Below are 19,855 nucleotides of genomic sequence, written 5' to 3' on the forward strand. Positions count from 1 at the left end.
CTGTTTCCATGCTGTAAACCCCTATGACTCTATGATGTGGCATTGATCTGTTTCCCTGCAGTTGTGAAAAGTGGAAATTCAATTCTTCCATCAGGGCAGTACCGCATATTGAACTCTTCATTGAAACATCTGAATCAGAAAGTGCATTTAGCATGCGTCTATCCCTTTTGGAACCATGGCCATTTCTTTTAGAAGAAATGTTAGAAATATAATTAACTGAAATTCTAGCTGCTGTCAGAGTCAGAGACACCAGGAGTGTCCAAGACATCCAGGAATGTATCATTATAAAAGGTGCCAGCCATTTGGCACAGAGACATGGAGAAATATCTTCACTCAATCGCACTTGTGGAATTCTCTACCCCAGAGAGATCTGGATGCTCATTCAGTATTTTCAAGACAGAGGTCAATGATTTTTTTGGATATTAAAGGAATCACAGGAGATGGGAAGTGCCCCCTTTCTGCACCAAATTTGCAACCCACTCTCAATCTCTTCAAATCTGCATGAAGAAAAAACTTGGTCTGTCCTTGAATGTTGTCAAATCAAAGCTCATATAGCAACTTACACCTGGTCAGCCAAATATTCCACCTCCTATACATGTTGAACTAGCAAGTCTAAAATATATTGAACACTTCCCATACTTTGGCAGCCACCTCTGTCAAAAGGCTACTACTGGCAAGGAGATCCAACAACAGTTCAGCCTTCTACAAACTACGGCAGTGAATGTTTATGAACAAAAGACCTGTGCAAGTCAACAAAGTCCTAGTGCACAGACCACCTGTCTGAATGACAGAGAAACTGGGACAGTTTATCAGTGACACAAAAAAGCACAATAGAAATTCCATCAGCAATCCAATCGCATCCTCTAGATTCAATGGGGGGACTGTTGAATAAATAATAGTAAAGCCGGTTCCATTAATATCCAGCCAAAAGTCCTGTAAAATCAACTTCAATGGAATGGCCACTGTGTCTGCACGGCTGAAAATCTCTTCCCTAGGTCCTATTTCCTCAACTCTCAAATGGCCAACATTCCCAGGAAGGACATGGAAAACACTACAAAGACATTTTGAAGCTCCCTGTCAAACACAGCAGCATTGACATTAGTGACTGGGAGGTGCTTGCTACCAATCATTCAAAATGGCAACAACTTGTACATCAAGTTGCACTGTGCTTGGTGTCCCAATATCCTAATGATGAAACAAAGAAGAAAAGGAGGCAAATCATACACTCTGTTTCCCACTACCCCATGTGTCCAAAGATCTGCGACCTGTTCTGTCACAAACTCATAACACTAAGTAGACACCATCCTTGAACATAAAAGAACATAAGAAATAGGAGCAGGAGTAGGCCATCATGTCAGGGGTAGGTTCTTTACCCAGAGGGTGGTGAAGGACTGGAATGCCCTGCCAACTGCAGTTGTAAATGCGCCTAGTTTGGGGGCGTTTAAGAGATCTGTGGATAGGTTTATGGACGAAATGGGATTGGTTTAGATTAGTGGGTTAGTGTTTTTTTTTTAAAAGCTGGTCGGCGCAACATCGTGGGCCGAAGGGCCTGTTCTGCGCTGTAATGTTCTATGTTCTATCTAGCCCTTCGAGCCTGCCCCGCCATTCAATAAGATCATGGCTGATCTGTCACGTCTCAGTTCCACATTCCCGCCCTCTCCCCATAACCCTTAATCCCCTTGCCTATCAAAAACCTATCAACCCGCGTTTTAAATATATTTAGTGAGGCAGCCTCCACCACTTCAACGGGCAGAGAATTCCAGAGATTCACCACCCTTTGAGTGAAGAAGTTCCTCCTCAACTCTGTTCTAAACAACCCCCCCTTTATCTTGAGGCTGTGCCCTCTAGTCCTACTGTCCTTTCTGAGCGGGAAGAAACTCTCCACCTCTATCCTATCCATCCCATTCATCATCTTATATGTCTCAATGAGATCTCCCCTCATTCTTCTAAACTCTAACGAGTACAAGCCTAGTTTATTCAGCCTCTCCTCATAGCTCAACCCCCTCAACTCTGGAATCAGCCTAGTAAACCTCCTCTGCACTCCCTCCAAGGCCAAGATATCCTTGCGTAAGTGCGGCGACCAAAACTGCACACAGTACTCCAGCTGCGGCCTCACCAGTGCCCGGTACAGTTGCAGCAAGAAACAAGTTTTGTAACTTGTTACAAAACTTCTTACAGTTTTGTAAGTTGGAGTAAGTTTTGTTGTACTTTCATTAGCTGCATTTTGAAGAGTTCCCTCTGAAGAAACATGCACAAGGTTCTAAACCCTAAACTAACACGAACACACCCTGAAATCCGATATAATGAGACACTGAAGATACGAACACGACGGCAAATTTCAAGTACCTTTCTCTTTCGACCGCTGGCATTACTCAACTCCAAAAGAAAGTGTCGCTGCAAATTGTACAATAGCTCCTTGCCGTTCCACTGAACATTAATGAATTCCATTTACAAAGCAATCTGCGCCTCATCCTCACATGCATATCCTTTCGTGAAATGTTTCTCAAACGAACAAACTTGTCGTCCCTCAAAACCCTTGCTGCACCATTAATCACAGCAGTGGAGCCACAGACTGAGAGAACATCAATCAACGTCAATATTTATTTTTATATTTCCTTAATTTGAAGCCTAATTTAGATTCAGTTTGCCATTTAAGCGATCTTAAAACCTGCAATGAATAAATTGGGGTCCTAGCTGAAAATGTGGAGGTTCCAGAAATGCCAAACACAGAAAGAGGGACTGGGTGGGATTGTGGTCAGCGCAGACTCGATGGGCCCAATGGCCTCCCTCTGTATGGTAGGGTTTCTATGGTTCTAATTGTGTCCTCTTGCTCACCCTGGCTTTTAACCACTCCACTGCCAGTAGCCATGCCAACAGCTGACTAGGCCCAAAAGTCTGGATTCCTTCCCAAACTTTTCTGCCCCCTCCCTCTCTCTCCTTCTTTAAAGTTAATCATAGAATCTCTATAGTGCAGAAGGAGGCCATTCGGCCCATCAAGTCTGCACCGACCACAATCCCACCCAAGCCCTATTCCTGTAACCCCACGTATTCACCCTAGCTAATCTCCCTGACACTAGGGTCAATTTAACATGGCCAATCCTCTAACACGCACATCTTTGGACTGTAGGAGGAAACCGGAGCACCCGGAGGAAACCCACGCAGGCACGGGGAGAGTGTGCAAACTCCACAGTGACCCAAGGCCAGAATTCAAGTTGGGTCCCTGGTGCTGTGAGGCAGCAGTGCTAACCACCATGTCATCGTGCTGCCCAGTGTTTAAAGTTTATTTATTAGTGCCACAAGTAGGCTTACATTAGCGCTGCAGTGAAGTTACTGTGAAAATCCCCTAGTCACCACACTCTGGTGCCTGTTTGGGTACACAGAGGGAGAATTTAGCACCTAACCAGAACATCTTTCAGACTGTGGGAGGAAACCGGAACACCCAGAGCAAACCCATGCAGACACGGGAAGAGTGTGCAGAATCTGCATAGTCACCCAAATCGGTGATCGACCCCAAGTCCCTGGCACTGTGAGGCAGCAGCGCTAACCACTGTGAAACCTCCCTGACTGGCCAAGCTTTTGGCATCTCCTTACACAGCCCAGTGTCAAATTTTACCTCGACATTCAAAATATTATTTCAGAATTAAGTGCTGAAATATTTCAGCCCCTCAGCTGCACAATATTTGGATCATCTCACAATATCTCCCAAAGTTTTTGGTTAACGAAAAGAAAAAAATAGATTGAAGCAAGCAGTGTCTGGGAGCCAATCACCTCGTCCACTGTCAAATGCATTGATCAACCACGAACTAGCTTTGTCCCTCATTTCAATCTCGACTCTGCACTGCTACCAGGACAGGGCCAGAGAGATCTACTTTAAATCGCTGCCCAATTTCTCCTCATGGACGTTTCACGGACATTCTTCGCTCAAAACAATAAATGGGACGGAAAAATTTCTGGACACAACGAGATTTTGTACTGTGATATTAGTGTACCTTTAAGAGCGTTTTTTTTAATTCACGTTCACAACCTTAGATGAAGTCATTGCTAAGAGGAGTAAAAAATATGGGCACGTCGTGACAGGGGTTCATTTTCAGTTTGGAGCTGCAGGTTTGAGTTTTAAGTTTCAGAAGGGTCAGCAAGCTGGGAAGAAGTGTTTTCCCTCTCTCCCTGTTATTTTGAAAATTCTGTTGAATGGAGGGACAGCCAATAACGGGCAGTGCAGAAAACTGTAGGTGGGGTGACGATCAGACAGTATTCTACTGAATGGTAACACAGGCTAAACAACCTATTCCAGCTGCTTATATATGATTTTAACTAACAACTCACCAGTTTGTTGTTGTCAAACATATGGTCATCAATCTCCTCCTCCAAACGGTCAGCAGCCTTCCGCACATCTTCAAGGATTTCATCAAGCATTGACAAGCTTCTGTTTGCATGCTGCATATTTTTAAGTGCTTCAGCTTGGTGTTTCTCTGCAGCCAATAACTCCACATATTCTTTTTCTTCCTGTATGTTAAAGAGAGCATCAAAAGCAGAAATAGTTTAATGGCCAGTAAGATTAAAAACCTGCTGCTGACTGGGAGCAGAAATTTAGCACCAGGCTATAAAGGAGGGTGGAGACAGGAGGGAGAGAAGCCATTGGGAAAGGATGGGACATGGCAGATTATACTTGGTGAGGAAACAACAAATGAGGTGCCATAGATACAAGATTAAATCTAAGAAAACAGGTGACAGGAGAAATTCTTTTTATATAGAGCTAAATGGTTGTGGAATTCAGTTTTAGGATAAGTGACTGAAGCAAAAATATGCCCGAAGTCAAGATTAGTTTCAACAGATATAGAACATAGAACATAGAACAGAGTAGTGTACAGTTGCAACATTACACTGCGACTCCTAAATTCAATCCCCCTACCAATAAACGCCAAGACACCGTACGCCTTCTTAACAACCTTATCTACTTGATTCCCAACTTTCAGGGATCTATGTACACACACACCTAGATGGGCTGTTGCAACTGGGAAAAGGGAGAGGGGTAGGGAGAAGAGACTTAATTTATAGTAATAAGATATCTCGGTGCATTCCCCCCAGCGCCTGCCAGAAACATTGCAACCCCACAACTTAAAAAGGGTTGTAAAACAATAAATAATCCCAAAGGGAGGAAACAAAGTGTCAGCTATCCACTGACTTCCCAATTTCTGAGGTTCTGCTTTGAAGAGAATTGCCATTTTCTTTTTCTCCAACTCCGGGAAATTTGCTCTTTGCTTTCAGTTCTTCTCTCTGCCATTCTCATTCTCCAGTTCTGTGAATCTCAGATTTCCTTCCTTCCTCCATTGCTGATTCTCCGATGATAGGTTCCATCTTTGGAGGAACAGCTAGGAGGGAACTTGAGATTGGAGGAGCTACAGGCATAAGTAATCACCCCAGTGTTTAACAGGAGGACATTCCAGTTCATCCAAAATGAAGCTTCAGATAGACTGAAGTATGATGGGCCAAAGGGCCTCTTTGTGCTGTAAAACTCTATCACTCTATACACAGACCAACCAGCCAGGGCTGGAGCTGGGTGGCGTTAGCATACATTAGCAATTTTAGCATACGTCTTCAGACAATATTACAGGAAGCTGTGCCTAGATGAGAAACTAGAGAAATCCTTCAGGTTTTCACAGTTAATGATGCAAGAGTTGGAATAGAAGCTATTAATAAAGTTGCTCTGGCTATAATTAGATAGATAAGAGAGGAACCAAGTGTGAGGAGCCCTGCTTAACTGAGCAAGAGGTGTGATACAATGGTGCAAGGTGGCTTATTCACGTTAAAGGTGGCGGAAAGATATAGGAGAGATAATGCCAACTGTCAGTCATATAGGATATCACTGTAACTTTGATTCGCTCAGATGGGTGGGCTGTCAGCAAAATGGATAATGAGACTGGATGGGGGCCTCAAAACAGAAGACCAAAGACAAGGGCTGAGCACAGCATCTCCTGGGCATTACATTGCACTGGCTGGAGAAGCAATTCTGAAGGAATGGGGCAGCTCAAGCTGACAGCCAAGCAGCTGGGCACACATCAGCACTACTTTATCAGATGTTGAAAAAGCAATATTTTTCAGAGGGAGAAATTCATTAATTTTTCAGTCAATACAATATACATTGGTGGCTGACTGTACAATGAGAATCAGGTTGGGAGCACAGATAAAAAAGTAAAGTCACACTTTTTATGTAAGTTATGAGACATAACAAAGGAAAAAGTCTGACCTTTATAGCAGCTTCTCTCAAGGCTTCCAGACGTTGCTTGCTGCTTTCTCTCATGTTCACAATATCTCTATAATCCCCCTGGAGTACTCTGTCAAGTCCATGGACTGCCTGAAAGACTGATTTCTCGCTCTCATTCAACTCCTTCTGGAAGATCTCAAAAGTGTGCACCTGGAAGATCTTTTCTTCCACTGACAGTCTTGAGTCCATTCCGACAGATTTAATTGCTTTCTTCAGTTTGTTCAGCACCACGTTCTTCTGACGAAGCATGCCAGACAACTTCTTACAATTCTCCATGATCCATTGCGTCCCCTTTGTGATTGTTGCTCCTCTCCCTCGGTGAAGTTTGATTGCATGCTTGGCCACATCGACGTAGTCTACAGCTTGCACTGAGCAGCAAGAAGCCAGGATAAAGACAATCCACATGATTTCAAACTTAATCTGTTTCATTTTCCGACACTTATTTGACAGCTACAGAAAGCCAGTCTGAAAAATCTCCAATTTGATTCAATACAACCCTGAAACAGAAACCGAATAAATAATTAGAGTGACAGCAATTTTAACCACATCAAAACTAGGCACTGTGAAATACGTGCATTGCTGAAATTACTTTACAAATACTCAATTTCATTGCTCATTCATTAAAAGATCAGTCACCAAAAGACATGAGATTTTTTACAGTACAAGTTTTGTCACATTTGACTCAAATTAGCCATCCACTTATTCCTATTCTTCTGCCCTGACTTAATCCAGAATCTGACTTTTTACCTCCAATATTTGTGAAATGAATTTTCCACATGTAAACGTGAAATGTACATGATAATCAATAAGATAGGACGTGTTTATTGCAGTACTACTAACTGCCCAAGCAGGTAGAGAAAACAAACCTGCACTTGGGCCAGATTTTTCCTGCAGAAATTATGCCAAGATTTAGCAGTTTCAACAGAACAACTCAGTTGCCTAGGCTGCAATGTAAATCCAGTGTGAACAAGCCCAAATATAGTATCACCAAATCCACATGAGCTGTTATCTTCATTAATTGTAACCCACTCAAAATGTCTTTCACCTACTTTTCGGGGGCAGGGGGGGCAGGTGGGCACAATGGGAAAGCCAATCTAGCTGGCAAAGTTCTTCTGAGTTATGATGCAATGGAATACTATCCATTTACCTGGGTGGGAGCAGCTCTACAGCAGCACTCAAGCTCCATCCAAGCCAACAATAACATTCATTGTCACTGGGTCAAACATCTGGGAGCCCTTCAGCACAGGGGTTGTGGAGGTTCAAAAAGGCTCAACACCTCAGGTCAGTCAGCAGATGGGTGCTATCAGTTACATCAGTGGTGAAGTAGAGATCATGGAAAGTAGAAGTGATGGAGCGATTCAGCTGGTCAGTGGCTGCACAGTCTTGTGGTGAATGGAGGACAAGCTGCTGCTGCTGCCTTGATCAATCACTCTCTCTTTAAAAGGATTCCCAAAACGTGTCAAACAAGCTCAGCAGCAGCTTTGGACATTCTTTACATTAAAAGTTGTTGTGTAAATGAAAGTTGACAAATGATGAATGTCAGACTCAGAACATAATCATCAAGATGAGTCAATACAGTAAACATAGCATTAGAATTAATTAGCAGCAGAGAATCCAGCCCCACTGCTCAATGTAAATGTTTATGTTCCACAGGAGCTTCCGGCCACCATATTTCAACCATCTCCCTCTGTCAGCATGCACAGTATTCACCCAACTTTCCCTTCAATGCAGCTAAACGATTCACCTCAAGCAGTTCCCGGTGACCATCAGCAGCACATTTCCAACTGACTCCACAAGTTGTCCGCTTCCCTCTCCAGCGCCGCCATCGTGCCGCCGCCCACGTCACCGGCTAATGACGTTACCGACTCCGGCTGACGCGATGACGCAATCACACCATCACGCCACCACCCCCGGGTGACGTCACCAGGATATCCGGCCGGAGTCACCTAGCAACGGAGCGGCTGGCCTGGGAGTTTGAGCTGGTGGTGGAGGCTGGGTCGGACTGAGAGTCGGGGGTGTGATTGTTGGGAGATGGAGCTTCATAACTGTTTGGGTAAAACGCCGTGATAAGCAAGGGGAAGGCACGGTTTCTTGGGGGAGGGTGTGTATGTGATCAGATACTGAAGCAATCCATGTCCAAACGCAGCAGGACCTGGACAATATCCAGACTTGGGCTGATAAGTACTATTCATGCCAGGCAAGGACATTTCCAACAAGAGAACTTAAAAACTCTCATTGACATTCAATGGCATTGTCATTGTTGAATCCAGTAAGAAGTCTCACAACACCAGGTTAAAGTCCACCAGGTTTATTTGGTAGCTGCACCTAGATGAGAAACTAGAGAAATCCTTCAGGTTTTCACAGTTAATGATGCAGGAGTTGGAATAGAAGCTATTAATAAAGTTGCTCTGGCTATAATTAGATAGATATGAGAGGAACCTGTGAGATTTAACCTTATGGTACCATGTGGTACCCTGTCAAAGACCTTGCTAAAGTTCATGTAACTGACATCATCTGCACTGCACTCATCTACCTTCTTGGTTACCCCTTCAAAAAAACTCAATCAAATTTGTGAGATGTGATATTCCACTCTCAAAGCCATGCTGTCTGTCCTTAATCAGTCCTTGACTCTCTGAATGCCTGTAGATCCTGCCAGAATACCTTCTAACAAATTACCCATTAAAGATGTGAGGTTGACCAGCTTGTAATTCCCAGGCTTACTCTTGGCTTTTTTTTACAGCCTTTTTTAAACAAAGGCACAAAATTTGCCACCCTCCAATCTTCAGGCACCTCAACTATGGCTGTCAATGATTCAAATATCTCTGCAAAGGGACATCAATTTGCTCCCTAGCCTCCACATGCCTAAATTCAGTTCCTGGGGATTTATCTACCTTGATGTGCTTTAAGACTTCCAGCACTTCCTTCTCTGTTATATGTACACTCCTCAAGACATCACTATTTATTTCCCCATGTTCCCTAACATCCGTTTTTCCCGATAGTAAGTACTGATGAGAAATATTCATTTAGGATCTCACCCATCTCTTGTGGATCTGCTCAAAGATGACCTTGTTGATCCTTAAGAGGCCCTACTCTCTTTAGCATTTTAGTGTTTGTAGAATCTCTTTGGATCCTCCTTTGCCTTATCTGTCAAAGCAATCTTGTGTCCCCTTTTTGCCCTCCTGATTTCTCTCTTAATTCTACTTCTACACCCTCTATATCCTACAAGGATCCACTTGATCCCAGCTGCCTATGCATGTCATGTGCCTCCTTCTTCTTCTTGACCAGGGCCTCAAAGTCATCCAAGGTTCTATACTTTTATAGCCTTGCCCTTCATTCTAAGAAGGATGTGCTTACCCTGAACTTTGATTAACACACTCTTGAAAGCCTCCCACTTACCAGATGTCCCTTTGCCTGCCAACAGACTCCCCCAATTAACTTTTAAAAGTTCCTGTTTGATGCCATCAAAATTGGCCTTGCCCAAATTTAGAATTTTTAACTTTTGGGCTTGATCTATCATTCTCCATAGCTATCTTAAAACTAATGGAATCAAGGTCACTGGTCCCAAAGTGATTCCTCACTAACACTTCTGTCACCTGCCCTTCCTTATTTCCCAAGTGGAAGTCATGTTTTACCCCCTCCCTAGTCAGACCATCCACATACTGAATGAGAAATTCCTCCTGAATACATTCAACAAATTTCTCTCCAGCCAAACTTCTAATACTATGCTATCCCAGTCAATGTTCCAGTTAAAATCCCCTATTTTACCATCCTATTTTTCTTGGAGCTATTTGGAATCTCCTTACATATTTACATAGGGAATTCAATGATGGCATTACCATGACTGAATCCGCTACAATCAACATCCTCACTCCCCAAAGCCTGTCCACCATCTAGAAGGCACAAGACAGGAGTGACAAGGGATATTCTCCACTTGCTTGAATGAGTGCAGCTCCTATAATACTCAAGAAGCTCAACACCATCCAGGACAAAACAGCCCACCTGATTGGCACCCCATCTATAAACATTCAATCCCTCCACCACATCTACAAACATTCAATTCCTCCTCGACTGATACACAGTGGCAGAAGTGTGCACTATCTATAAGACACTGCAGGAACTCATCAAGGGTCCTTGAACAGCATCTTCCAAACCCACAACAACAAGAAGGACAAAGGCAGCAGGTGCTTGGAAACACCACCTAAACCACTCATTATCCTGACGTGGAAATATATGGCTGTTCTTTCACTGTGGCTGGATCAAAATCCAGCAGTCCCTCCTTAACAGCACTGTGGGTCTACCTACACCACATGGACTGCAGCGATCAAACAGAATGGCCTTTGGTGGCAATTCGGGATAGGCAACAAATGCTGCCATCAACAGAATTAGTAAAAATTACAAATCCTCTTCCTTTCCCTGGTATTACCTTTATAGAGCTCTGTAACATGCACTGAATATAATGGAGGAAAAGTTACCTTTTCAGTTGGAATAAAGACTGAAATACTTGCACGTTCTTAGTTCAAGGATTAGAAATGTTGAACCCTGCAGTTGGAAAGTTTTGCTCTGGATTTGGTGTTGCTTAAAGAAACACGGTTTAAAATGAACTACGTTATTGCCACATTGCAGTTCTGTCAGATCTTTGATTGTATATACATAAATATTGTTAATAAATCAATTATTACATGAAGCCTTCAAAGTTACTGCAGAAATGACCTCTGAAGACTCACTGTGGGTCTGACCATCTGACCACGGCCCCCTCCCCCTCCTCCTCCTTCCACTTTCCCAGCTGTTCCTGCTCTCTCTTTTTACTCTCCTGCCTAAGCCAGTCCCAAAGACAGTGTTGGCAGAACATCCATGTTGTGAAAGCATCACAAAACAATGCAGTAGCAGCAAAATCTTTATCTCAGCAATCGCAAGAAGGTCACAGCGGAGAAACAAGCAGCTAACCTGTAGTTAGTGGATGATTCCTTTACATAACACTGAAGGCGCCTTTTTACTTTGCTGTTTTGACATCATAAGTTGCTGTGTGACTTTATGATGTGGTGATTCAGGCGCCATCTATCAGAAAAAACAACCGCTCGACCCTAACTTGAATATCTGATACATTGTTTTAAAGGGATACCTAATGAACAGCCCAATCCATTATGGCTGGCAACACACTGCTGGTGTGTAAAAATCTCAAGCAGCCTGCCTACCATGTAAGATGCTGGTTTGTACTTGGTAAAACACATGCAGGGACCTACTCCTGTCTAGAGTTGTGCCTTCCTAGTCTGGTCACCTGAGCTACACACTGATTTAACACTAGTCTTCCTACCAGTTCAAGGATAACTACCTTGTGGACCATAACACCACTTATTTAATTTTTAACAATATGATCAGACCCGTTATGTTTTAGTTACAGCATAGCAACAACTAATTTCTGTTGCGTGACTGACTCTCCTGGGTTTCTTCTCCAAAAAAGAAAGTGTCTCGCAATTTGTCCGTGAGAAAGCAGTTCAAACAAAACAGGGTAGGTTGGTTAATCTCACTGTTTTATCTTGTTATTTAATGCTGGGATTTAATTCAAGGACAGCACAGTGGTTAGCACTGCTACCTCACCCGGGTTCAATTCCTAGCCTTGGGTGACTGTGGGGAGTCTGCACGTTCTCCCTGTTTCTGCAAGTTTCCTCTGGGTGTTCCAGTTTCCTCCCACAATCTAAAGACGTGCAGTTTAGGTTGGTTGTTGTGGTAAATTCTCTCTTAATGTTCCAAGATGTGTAGGTTAGATGGATTAGTAGCAGGGTGAATAGGGTACAGGAGAGGACTTGGGTAAGCTGCTTTGTCAGAGTTGGTGCAGGCTTGATGAGACAAATAGCCTCCTCCTACACTGTAGGAATTCTGATGTTGAAATATGTGGCTAAATATAAGGTATATCTTAATCTTGTCACAACATTCAATTCTCAACAGGTTCAAGAATAAGGAGGATCCCACGGTCTACAATCTCCAGATAATCATGCCTTGCAGAACCCAGGAGGCAAGTATACACAATTGCAGTGGTTGAAAACAGTGAAATTAAATTGAATTTTACAAACAAATAGGCATTCGGCCCAATTGGTCTATGTCAGTATTTAAGCTCCACGTGAACCTCCTCCTACCCTATTTAATCTCAGCAATACCAGCGACTGACAAAAGTGTACTCAAAACTGCAGTGTAGAAGTCAACACAAGATGACACCATTTTTCTGGCCTAAGAAATCATGATTTTGTATATCCTCAGAATAAGTCGACCACCTTTTCAACCATGATATGTTGAGCTCACATTAGTGATCAGCTTCAATTTGTTACCCCATAATTGGATACTTTATTTGTCAGTACCTTACATGTATATTTATTAGTCACAAGTAACCTTACGTTAACACTGCAATGAAGTTACTGTGAAAATCCCTTCAATCGCCTCTCCCCGCCGGTTCGGGCACACTGAGGGAGAATTTAGCATGGCCAATGCACCTAACCGGCACATCTTTTGGAGTGTGGGAGGAAACCGGAGCATCCGGAGGAAACCCATGCAGACGTGGAGAGAATGTGCAGACTCTGCACAGTGACCCAAGCCACGAATTGAACCCAGGTTCCTGCTGCTGTGAGGGAGCAGTACTAACCACTTGCCATTGTGCCACCCACCTACAATGGGGCATAAGGGTTCAAGTCAGTGATATGGGCTATGTTGTGATTAAGAGTGGGAGTTTAAGAAATGCCTACTCTTTGCCTCAGATGCCGATGACATTTCAAAATGGTGGGCATTCAAACCAAGCCAGTGGTTCACTTTTATGCTCAGTGTATGTCAACCCATATTCTTGGAGGGATTTTGAGGCTTCAAAGGTCTACTTATACATCAGTTTCTGCAGAAGGCAAATTCATTGAATTCTACTGAGAGGAAGGCTGCTCAGCCCATTGTGCCTTTGCTGGTTCTTTGTAAGAGCTATTCATTCCAGCCCCCTGCTCCTTCCCCATACCTTGCAAATTTGCACTTTTGAAAGTTATTCTTAATTCGATTTTCAGACAGTGCATTCCAAAACTCATTGCACAAAAGCCCCTTTCCAATCTCCTTAAATCCATGCCCTCTTCTTATTGACCCTTCTGCAAGCGGGAAGTGTTTCTCTTTATTTACTTGATCAACATCCCCCTGAATGAGTGACATTATAAAGTTTCCCCATAACCTTTTCTGTCCCAGGGTAAACAACTTCAGAGTCTCTCTCTACATCACTGGAATGCTTGCATCCTTCCTAACACTTTGGTAAATTGGTTCCACTCCCACACCACCATCAGCTTGAGATCCTTCCTCAAGTGTGATGACCAGAATTGGGATACAATACTCCAAATGAGATTTAATCAATGATTCATAAAAGTTACAAATTTAGGAGCAGCAGTAGACCATTCAGCCCATTGAGCCTACTCCATCATTCAATACAATCATAATCGATCATCTAGTTCAATGTCGATTCCTTTAAGTATTTTGTAGGTTTCAATGAAATCACCTCATTTTGCAAAATTCCCAGGCCCAGTTTGCCCAGTCTCTCTCCATAAGACAGTTTCACCAGCCCTGGAACAAGTGTGGTGAACCTTTGTTGCACTCCCTCTATGACAATAATATCCTTTCTGAGGTATGGGGGATTAAAACTGCACACAGTACTCCAGGTACAGTCTAAGCAAGCTTCTATACAATTGAAGCAAGACCTCGATACTCCTACACTCAAATCCTCTTGTCATAAAGGCTAACATTCCATTAGTCCTGCTAATAACTTACTAAACCTGTTTGTAAGACCGTAAGACCATAAGACATAGGAGCAGAATTAGGCCACTTGGCCAATCAAGTCTGCTCCACCGTTCAATCATGGCTGACATTTTTCTCATCCCCATTCACCAACCTTTTCCCCATAACCCCGATCCCCTTATTAATCAAGAATCTATCTATCGCTGTCTTAATGACCTCAACTCCACAATCTTCTGTAGCAAAGAATTCCACTCTCTGGCTGAAGAAATACTTCCTCATCTTTGTTTTAAAGGATTGTCCCTTTAGCCTGCAGTTGTGCCCTCTGGTTCTAGTTTTTCCTACTAGGGGAAACATCCTCTCAACATCCACTCTATCCAGGTCTTGCAGTACCCTGAAAGTTTCAATAAGATCCCCCCCCATCCTTCTAAACTCCAAAGAGTAGAAACCAGGAGTCTTCAAATGTTCCTCATATAACAAGCTCTTCATTCCAGGGATCATTCTTGTGAACCTCCTCTGGACCCTTTCCAAGGCCAGCACATCCTTCCTTAGACATGGGGCCCAAAACTGCTCACAATACTCCAAATGAGATCTGACCAGAGCCTTATACAGCCTCAGAAGTACATCCCTGTTGTTATATTCTAGCCCTCTCGAATGAATGTTAACATTGCATTTGCCTTCCTAACTGCTGCACGTTAACCTTAAAAGGATCTTGAACAAGGACTCCCAAGTCCCTTTTTATTTCTGATTTCCTAAGCATTTCCCCATTTAGAAAATAGTCTATGCCTCCATTCCTTCCTCCGAAGTGCATAACCTCACACTTTTCCACATTGTATTCCATCTGCCACTTCTTTGCCCACTCTCCTAACCTGTCCAAACCCTTCTGCAGCCCCCCCTTTCCTCAATACTACCTGTCCCTCTACATATCTTTGTATCATCTGCAAACTTAGCAACAGTGCCTTCAGTTTCTTCCTTCTTCCAAATTGTTAATGTATATTGTGAAAAGCTGTGTTCTCAGCATCGACCCCTGAGGCACACCACTAGTCACCAGCTGCCACCCTGAAAAAGACCCCTTTATCCTCAGCACTGCACGGAGGAACTATTGCTCCCCCACCCCCCAGTATCTAAAATGGATAATCAATTAGCAATCAAGATAGCACTACCTGCCTGATACTCTTAGACTGCCTGGCAGTCACCTATTCCCTCTCTGCCTGCTCACTCCTAACCTGTGTGACTACCTCCCTAAATTTGCCAGCCTCACGGATGCACCATAGTGACTCCTGCCACAACCCCGCGGTTCAAGCTTCTGCAGTCGGTGACACCTCCTGTTGATGTTTTTGTCTAGGTAGGACACATGGTAAATCCATGACTCCCACATCATTCTCATTTGCCTCAAAGCCACAATTCTATTGTCTTTCTCTAAAATCTAATGCGCTGGAGGTTCTGCTTTTAATGTATCTGTAGTAGATATTTCTGGCACCTTGCTAAATTGTTGTTTTAAAAGTTCTATTCCTGGATCAGGATGCAGTGATCAACCTGAAGTCTGTCCAGGAAATTGCCAAAGACCTGGGCTTTCAATGGACTATTGTGGCCTGTGAGCTGGGCTTCACCAGGACAGAAATCAGCCGCTTTCGTATCACCTCTATGCAGAAAAGAGTGCAAGCAAAGAAAATGTTAGAGAGCTGGTATGTCCAAAGTTCCATCACAAAAACAAGTAGTCTTAAGGTTTTGTATTTCACTTATTATCTCCTAATGCTCTAAAATTCATATAATTTCTACTCCTGTGCACAACTGTTCAAACCTGCAGACAATTAACCCAATCTCCCAGCCTGTGGTGGAAGAATCAATCCAGTATGGTCTTTACATTCAAGCCAGTTTATTGTCAGACACTTCCTCAATGTTACTAACCTACAAGACGCTCTCACAGCAAAGTGTTCCAGCTGTCTATATTTGTCACATTTTTAACTAGCAATTCTTTTAACAAGGTAACTGTCACATACTGTCATTATATTGACACTTGGGTGCATGATAACTGGATGATGTCCTTTTGCCCCTCTCAATATGTGCCCCACTACAATGAAGTCATAGAATCATAGAGGTTCACAGCATAGAAACAGGCCCTGTGGCCCAACTTGTCCATGCTGCCTCTTTTTTAATCTCTAAGCTAGTCCCAATTGCCCGCGTTTGGCCCATATCCCTTTACACCCATCTTACCCACGTAACTGTCTTAACACTTCTTAAAAGACAAAATTGTACCCACCTCTACTACTACCTCTGGCAGCTTGTTTCAGACACTCACTACCCTCTGTGTGAAAATAATGCCCCTCTAAACCCTTTTGTACCTCTCCCCTCTCACCTTAAACCTATGCCGTCTAGATTTAGACTGTCCTGTCTTTGGGATTTTTGAAGTGTAATCAATGTTCTCATTCAAGCTAATTCCCACTAGATTGCTGACCAATCAGCTTCCTTCCCTGATCCCAGTGTTGCCTGATATCGAAAATAGTTCCCTGTTCTGAACCATGCAGTTTCCTCCCAGATCCATACTCATTCTTACTGAGATTCTGCGTTTGAATCCCTCCAGGGTCATTTCTGCTCCTCCCCATTACTTATCCAAGTCACGGTAACATCCTGTGTGACTGTAACAAAAGGAAACTTTCTCTCCTTGTCCTTCTCGAGTTGTATGCTGTGTTTGACATAGTTTGATTGGACTATCCTCCTCCACTGCCGTCCAACTGGCTGGGACTGTTCTCACCCAGTTCTGTTCTTGTCTATCTAATCACTGGCAAAGGCTTCTCTTCCTGCTCCTACACTGTTACTTCTGGACTCCCCCAAGGATCTATATCTCATCCACATGCTGCCCCTTGCAAAATTAACCAAAAACACAGCATCAAGTTCCACACATACATTGATAACATCCAGCTTCACCTCACAGCCGTCTTTCTCAATTACTTTCACTGTTATCAGACTGTTTATCCAACATTCAATACAGAACGAGCAGAAACTTCAACAACAACTCCTATGTATATAGCACCTGCAGCTGGAATGATTTCAAAATGGGATTGGATGTACACTTGTAGGAAGCTTGCAAGGCTATGGAAATAGAAAGGGAGAAATGGGACTAACTGGAGAGACTGTGGCCAGTTTCAGTGCCCATGACTCGTGTTCTGATGGACAGAGTTTCCCTCTATCTATTCCATCATTTCTTTCAACCATTCTTAAGGACCTCTATTAGATCACTCCTTAATCTTCAAAATTTAAGATAATATAAATTGGGCAACCAGATTCTGACTTAATCTTGACGTAATAAAGATGGTGCAAATGAGGCTTTTAAACAAATGCCCTGCAGAGGGCAGTAGACTTGGCAGAGAAACTGCAGTCCCTGTGCTTGGAGATCAGACACTCGCTGACCATGTGGAGTTACCCTGAGACTCCCCATTCCTTATTACCATACACACCTTAATCAGCTTGAGGGTTGATTCGGTCATTGTGTGTATAGTGTGTGTGCTGCTGGGTTGAACCTGATGGAGACTGAAAGTACGGAGCTGGTATTGTACTGCTCCCAGACACAGGAGAGCACCAATTCTCCCATTCCTGATCTTTTGTTAAAGATAGGTGTCAAGAGAAAGAAAAGATTTGCATTTATATGGCACCTTTTACATCCTTGGAATGTCCGTATAAGGGACTGACTGTGCAAAGGTTCAAATAAAAGAACTGAAATTTATACAGAACCTCAGGACATCTTCAAAGGCCTTTCAGATGAACTACTTCTGAAGGAAAGTCAACAAACGTCAGTGAGATAAATGAATGGATAATCTGAGCTGCAGCTGAAACATTAGACTGGATATTGGTTTTGTCTTTCATCCAGAAGACACTTCAGACACAGAATTGTTAACCCCACTGGTCTGAAAACTCGGCTGTTTTTCTGGAGTGAAACTCGGCTGTTTTTCGGTCAGACCTTGACACTTTGCCAGTTTATGGGAAAATTCCTCCTTACAAATCAAAACTTAAAATGACAAAAAAATTCACAGTTGATCTTGTTAGTTGAACTGGAGCAATCTCCATGGCAACACCTCCACCAATCAGAATCTACTTGCCAATTAATCTGCACTCTCTTCTCATGCAGTATAACTTGTTGTTTTCCCCTGACATTGGTGTTCCTGTGATTGTCCTGATGACTGAAACGTGAAAAACTTTGACAAAGTGTACTTATTCCACAATACTCAAGTTCTGTACTGCCGAATGACTATTTAATAGCTGAAGTCATTAATAAAAGAATGACAAATATCCCCTTTTTAAGAGAAGGGCTCTGATGGCTAAAAACCTTTGTGTTTAGGTATGAAAAATCGTGGAACAATTTGAACAAAACAAAGATGCTGCAAGATGCTCTGGAGAGGGCTGGCCGGAAGGACCTGGCAGATAAACTGCAGTGTCTGCACTGGGGACATCAGAAACTCAGTCACCGTGTGGAGCTGCCTTCAGCTTTCCCATTCCTTATCACCATTTACAAGACCCTGAATAATAGGGAGGCTCTGCAGAAGATTAACCAGCTCAGCCATCAATAAGAAGGAAAAATAACGGTGGTTATCTTTTAACAATGCTCTGTAACCATGACATTAATAAATTTAACATGTTGCTTCTGTTTTATAAATCTGTGATTGCATGAGAGATGCAGTAAAAACAGTAACCTTTACCAGTACTTTGGTGTCTTCTTTCTCCACTATTTCGAAACCTATCTGATTCTTTTTGCTCCTAATGGGCCATGACTCGAGGCACTGTACACTTACTATGTGCTGTGCCTGATAACAGACACCTCAGGCAGGGTACCTGAGATTGTGTCAGAGGATCCTGCAGTGGCTCACAACTCAATTCCCCCATCCTCCCTATTTAAAAAGTTACATGGGTATGATGGGTATGCGGGCAATTGGGATTAGCTGAGGGGTTTTAAAAAAGGGCAGCATGGACAAGTTGGGCCAAAGGGTCTGTTTTCATGCTGTACACCTCTATGACTCTACATTCTATCAACATATACCACATAGTGCTGAGTTCTACCACATTTCAGAATTAAAAAGTATACATTGGGAATTAAGATCACCAGTAAAACTTGTCCAAACTGAAAATGGAACTCCAGCATTACTGATGCCAATATTCCTGATTTTTACTGGAAATTTAAGAATTTGAAGTGTATTCCAAGTTAGCAGCTGTGCCTTTCGACCTGATGAGGCCTCAATTCCCTGGTCTTGCATATGGAAGATAACAAGGCTTTGAAAGTGGATGTAGATCTGCAAGGCTCTTTGCTAGCTTTATTTGCCCAAATGAGAGGTTGATTAACTTGGAAGGCTGGTTTGTGATGCAGAGTGATGCCAACAGTGTGGGTTCAATTCCCATACTGGCTGAAGTTATTCATGAAGGCCCCACCTTCTCAACTTTGTCCCTTGCCTGAAATGTGGTGACCCTCAGGTTAAATCACCACCAGTCAGCTCTCTCCCCAAAGTGGAGAGCAGCCTATATCTTTTTGGAGCCTCCTTATGTGCTCTTCATGTCTTAATTTCCTACTTATCTACGTGTCATCAGCAAATTTGGTAGCCATCCCACCCATCCCTTCATCCAAATTATTGATGTAAATTGTAAACAGTTGTGGTACCAGTACTGATACCATGAGGCACATAGCTCATTACATCTTGCCAACCTGAAACTAAATCACTTTTGGAATTATCTTAGAAGTATTGAGAGTTTTTTTTAAGGTTCAGGAGTGCACAGTGAAGTCTTGAAGTAGAAGACTCACCCTTTTAAACACATTTTGGTGTACAACTGAGCAATCCCCAGTAGCTAACTATTTTTCAGACGACTGAGCCA

At 43.0% G+C, this 19,855-nt stretch overlaps 2 protein-coding genes across 4 annotated transcripts in view; one reads left to right on the top strand and one right to left on the bottom strand.

Annotated features, from left to right (window-relative positions):
* slc9d1 (solute carrier family 9 member D1) overlaps window positions 1–8,094 on the bottom strand; it is a 62,107-nt gene extending 54,013 nt beyond the window's left edge. For 2 of the 3 annotated variants that reach the window (XM_080204123.1, XM_080204121.1), the window contains exons 1-3: window positions 8,007–8,094; window positions 6,245–6,759; window positions 4,324–4,503 (exon numbers count right to left, since the gene is read on the bottom strand). In XM_080204123.1, the coding sequence (XP_080060249.1) occupies window positions 4,324–4,503; window positions 6,245–6,691 (627 nt within the window). In that variant the 5' untranslated portion in view covers window positions 6,692–6,759; window positions 8,007–8,094. Of the gene's footprint in view, window positions 1–4,323; window positions 4,504–6,244; window positions 6,760–7,409; window positions 7,502–8,006 lie in introns of those variants that run through there. The other variant, XM_080204122.1, reaches the window with a different exon arrangement.
* A 3,558-nt stretch (window positions 8,095–11,652) lies between these two features.
* Window positions 11,653–18,683, top strand: LOC145353004 (uncharacterized). The gene is made up of 4 exons (XM_080203314.1): window positions 11,653–11,768; window positions 12,206–12,272; window positions 15,524–15,687; window positions 18,336–18,683. Exons 2-4 carry the CDS (start codon window positions 12,252–12,254, stop codon window positions 18,562–18,564), a joined length of 414 nt encoding a protein of 137 aa, XP_080059440.1. The 5' UTR covers window positions 11,653–11,768; window positions 12,206–12,251; the 3' UTR covers window positions 18,565–18,683.
* The last annotated feature ends 1,172 nt before the right edge of the window (window positions 18,684–19,855 follow it).

This window comes from Carcharhinus amblyrhynchos, chromosome 15, assembly GCF_965287045.1.
Source record: "Carcharhinus amblyrhynchos chromosome 15, sCarAmb.v2.hapA, whole genome shotgun sequence".
NCBI classification, from domain to species: domain Eukaryota; kingdom Metazoa; phylum Chordata; class Chondrichthyes; order Carcharhiniformes; family Carcharhinidae; genus Carcharhinus; species Carcharhinus amblyrhynchos.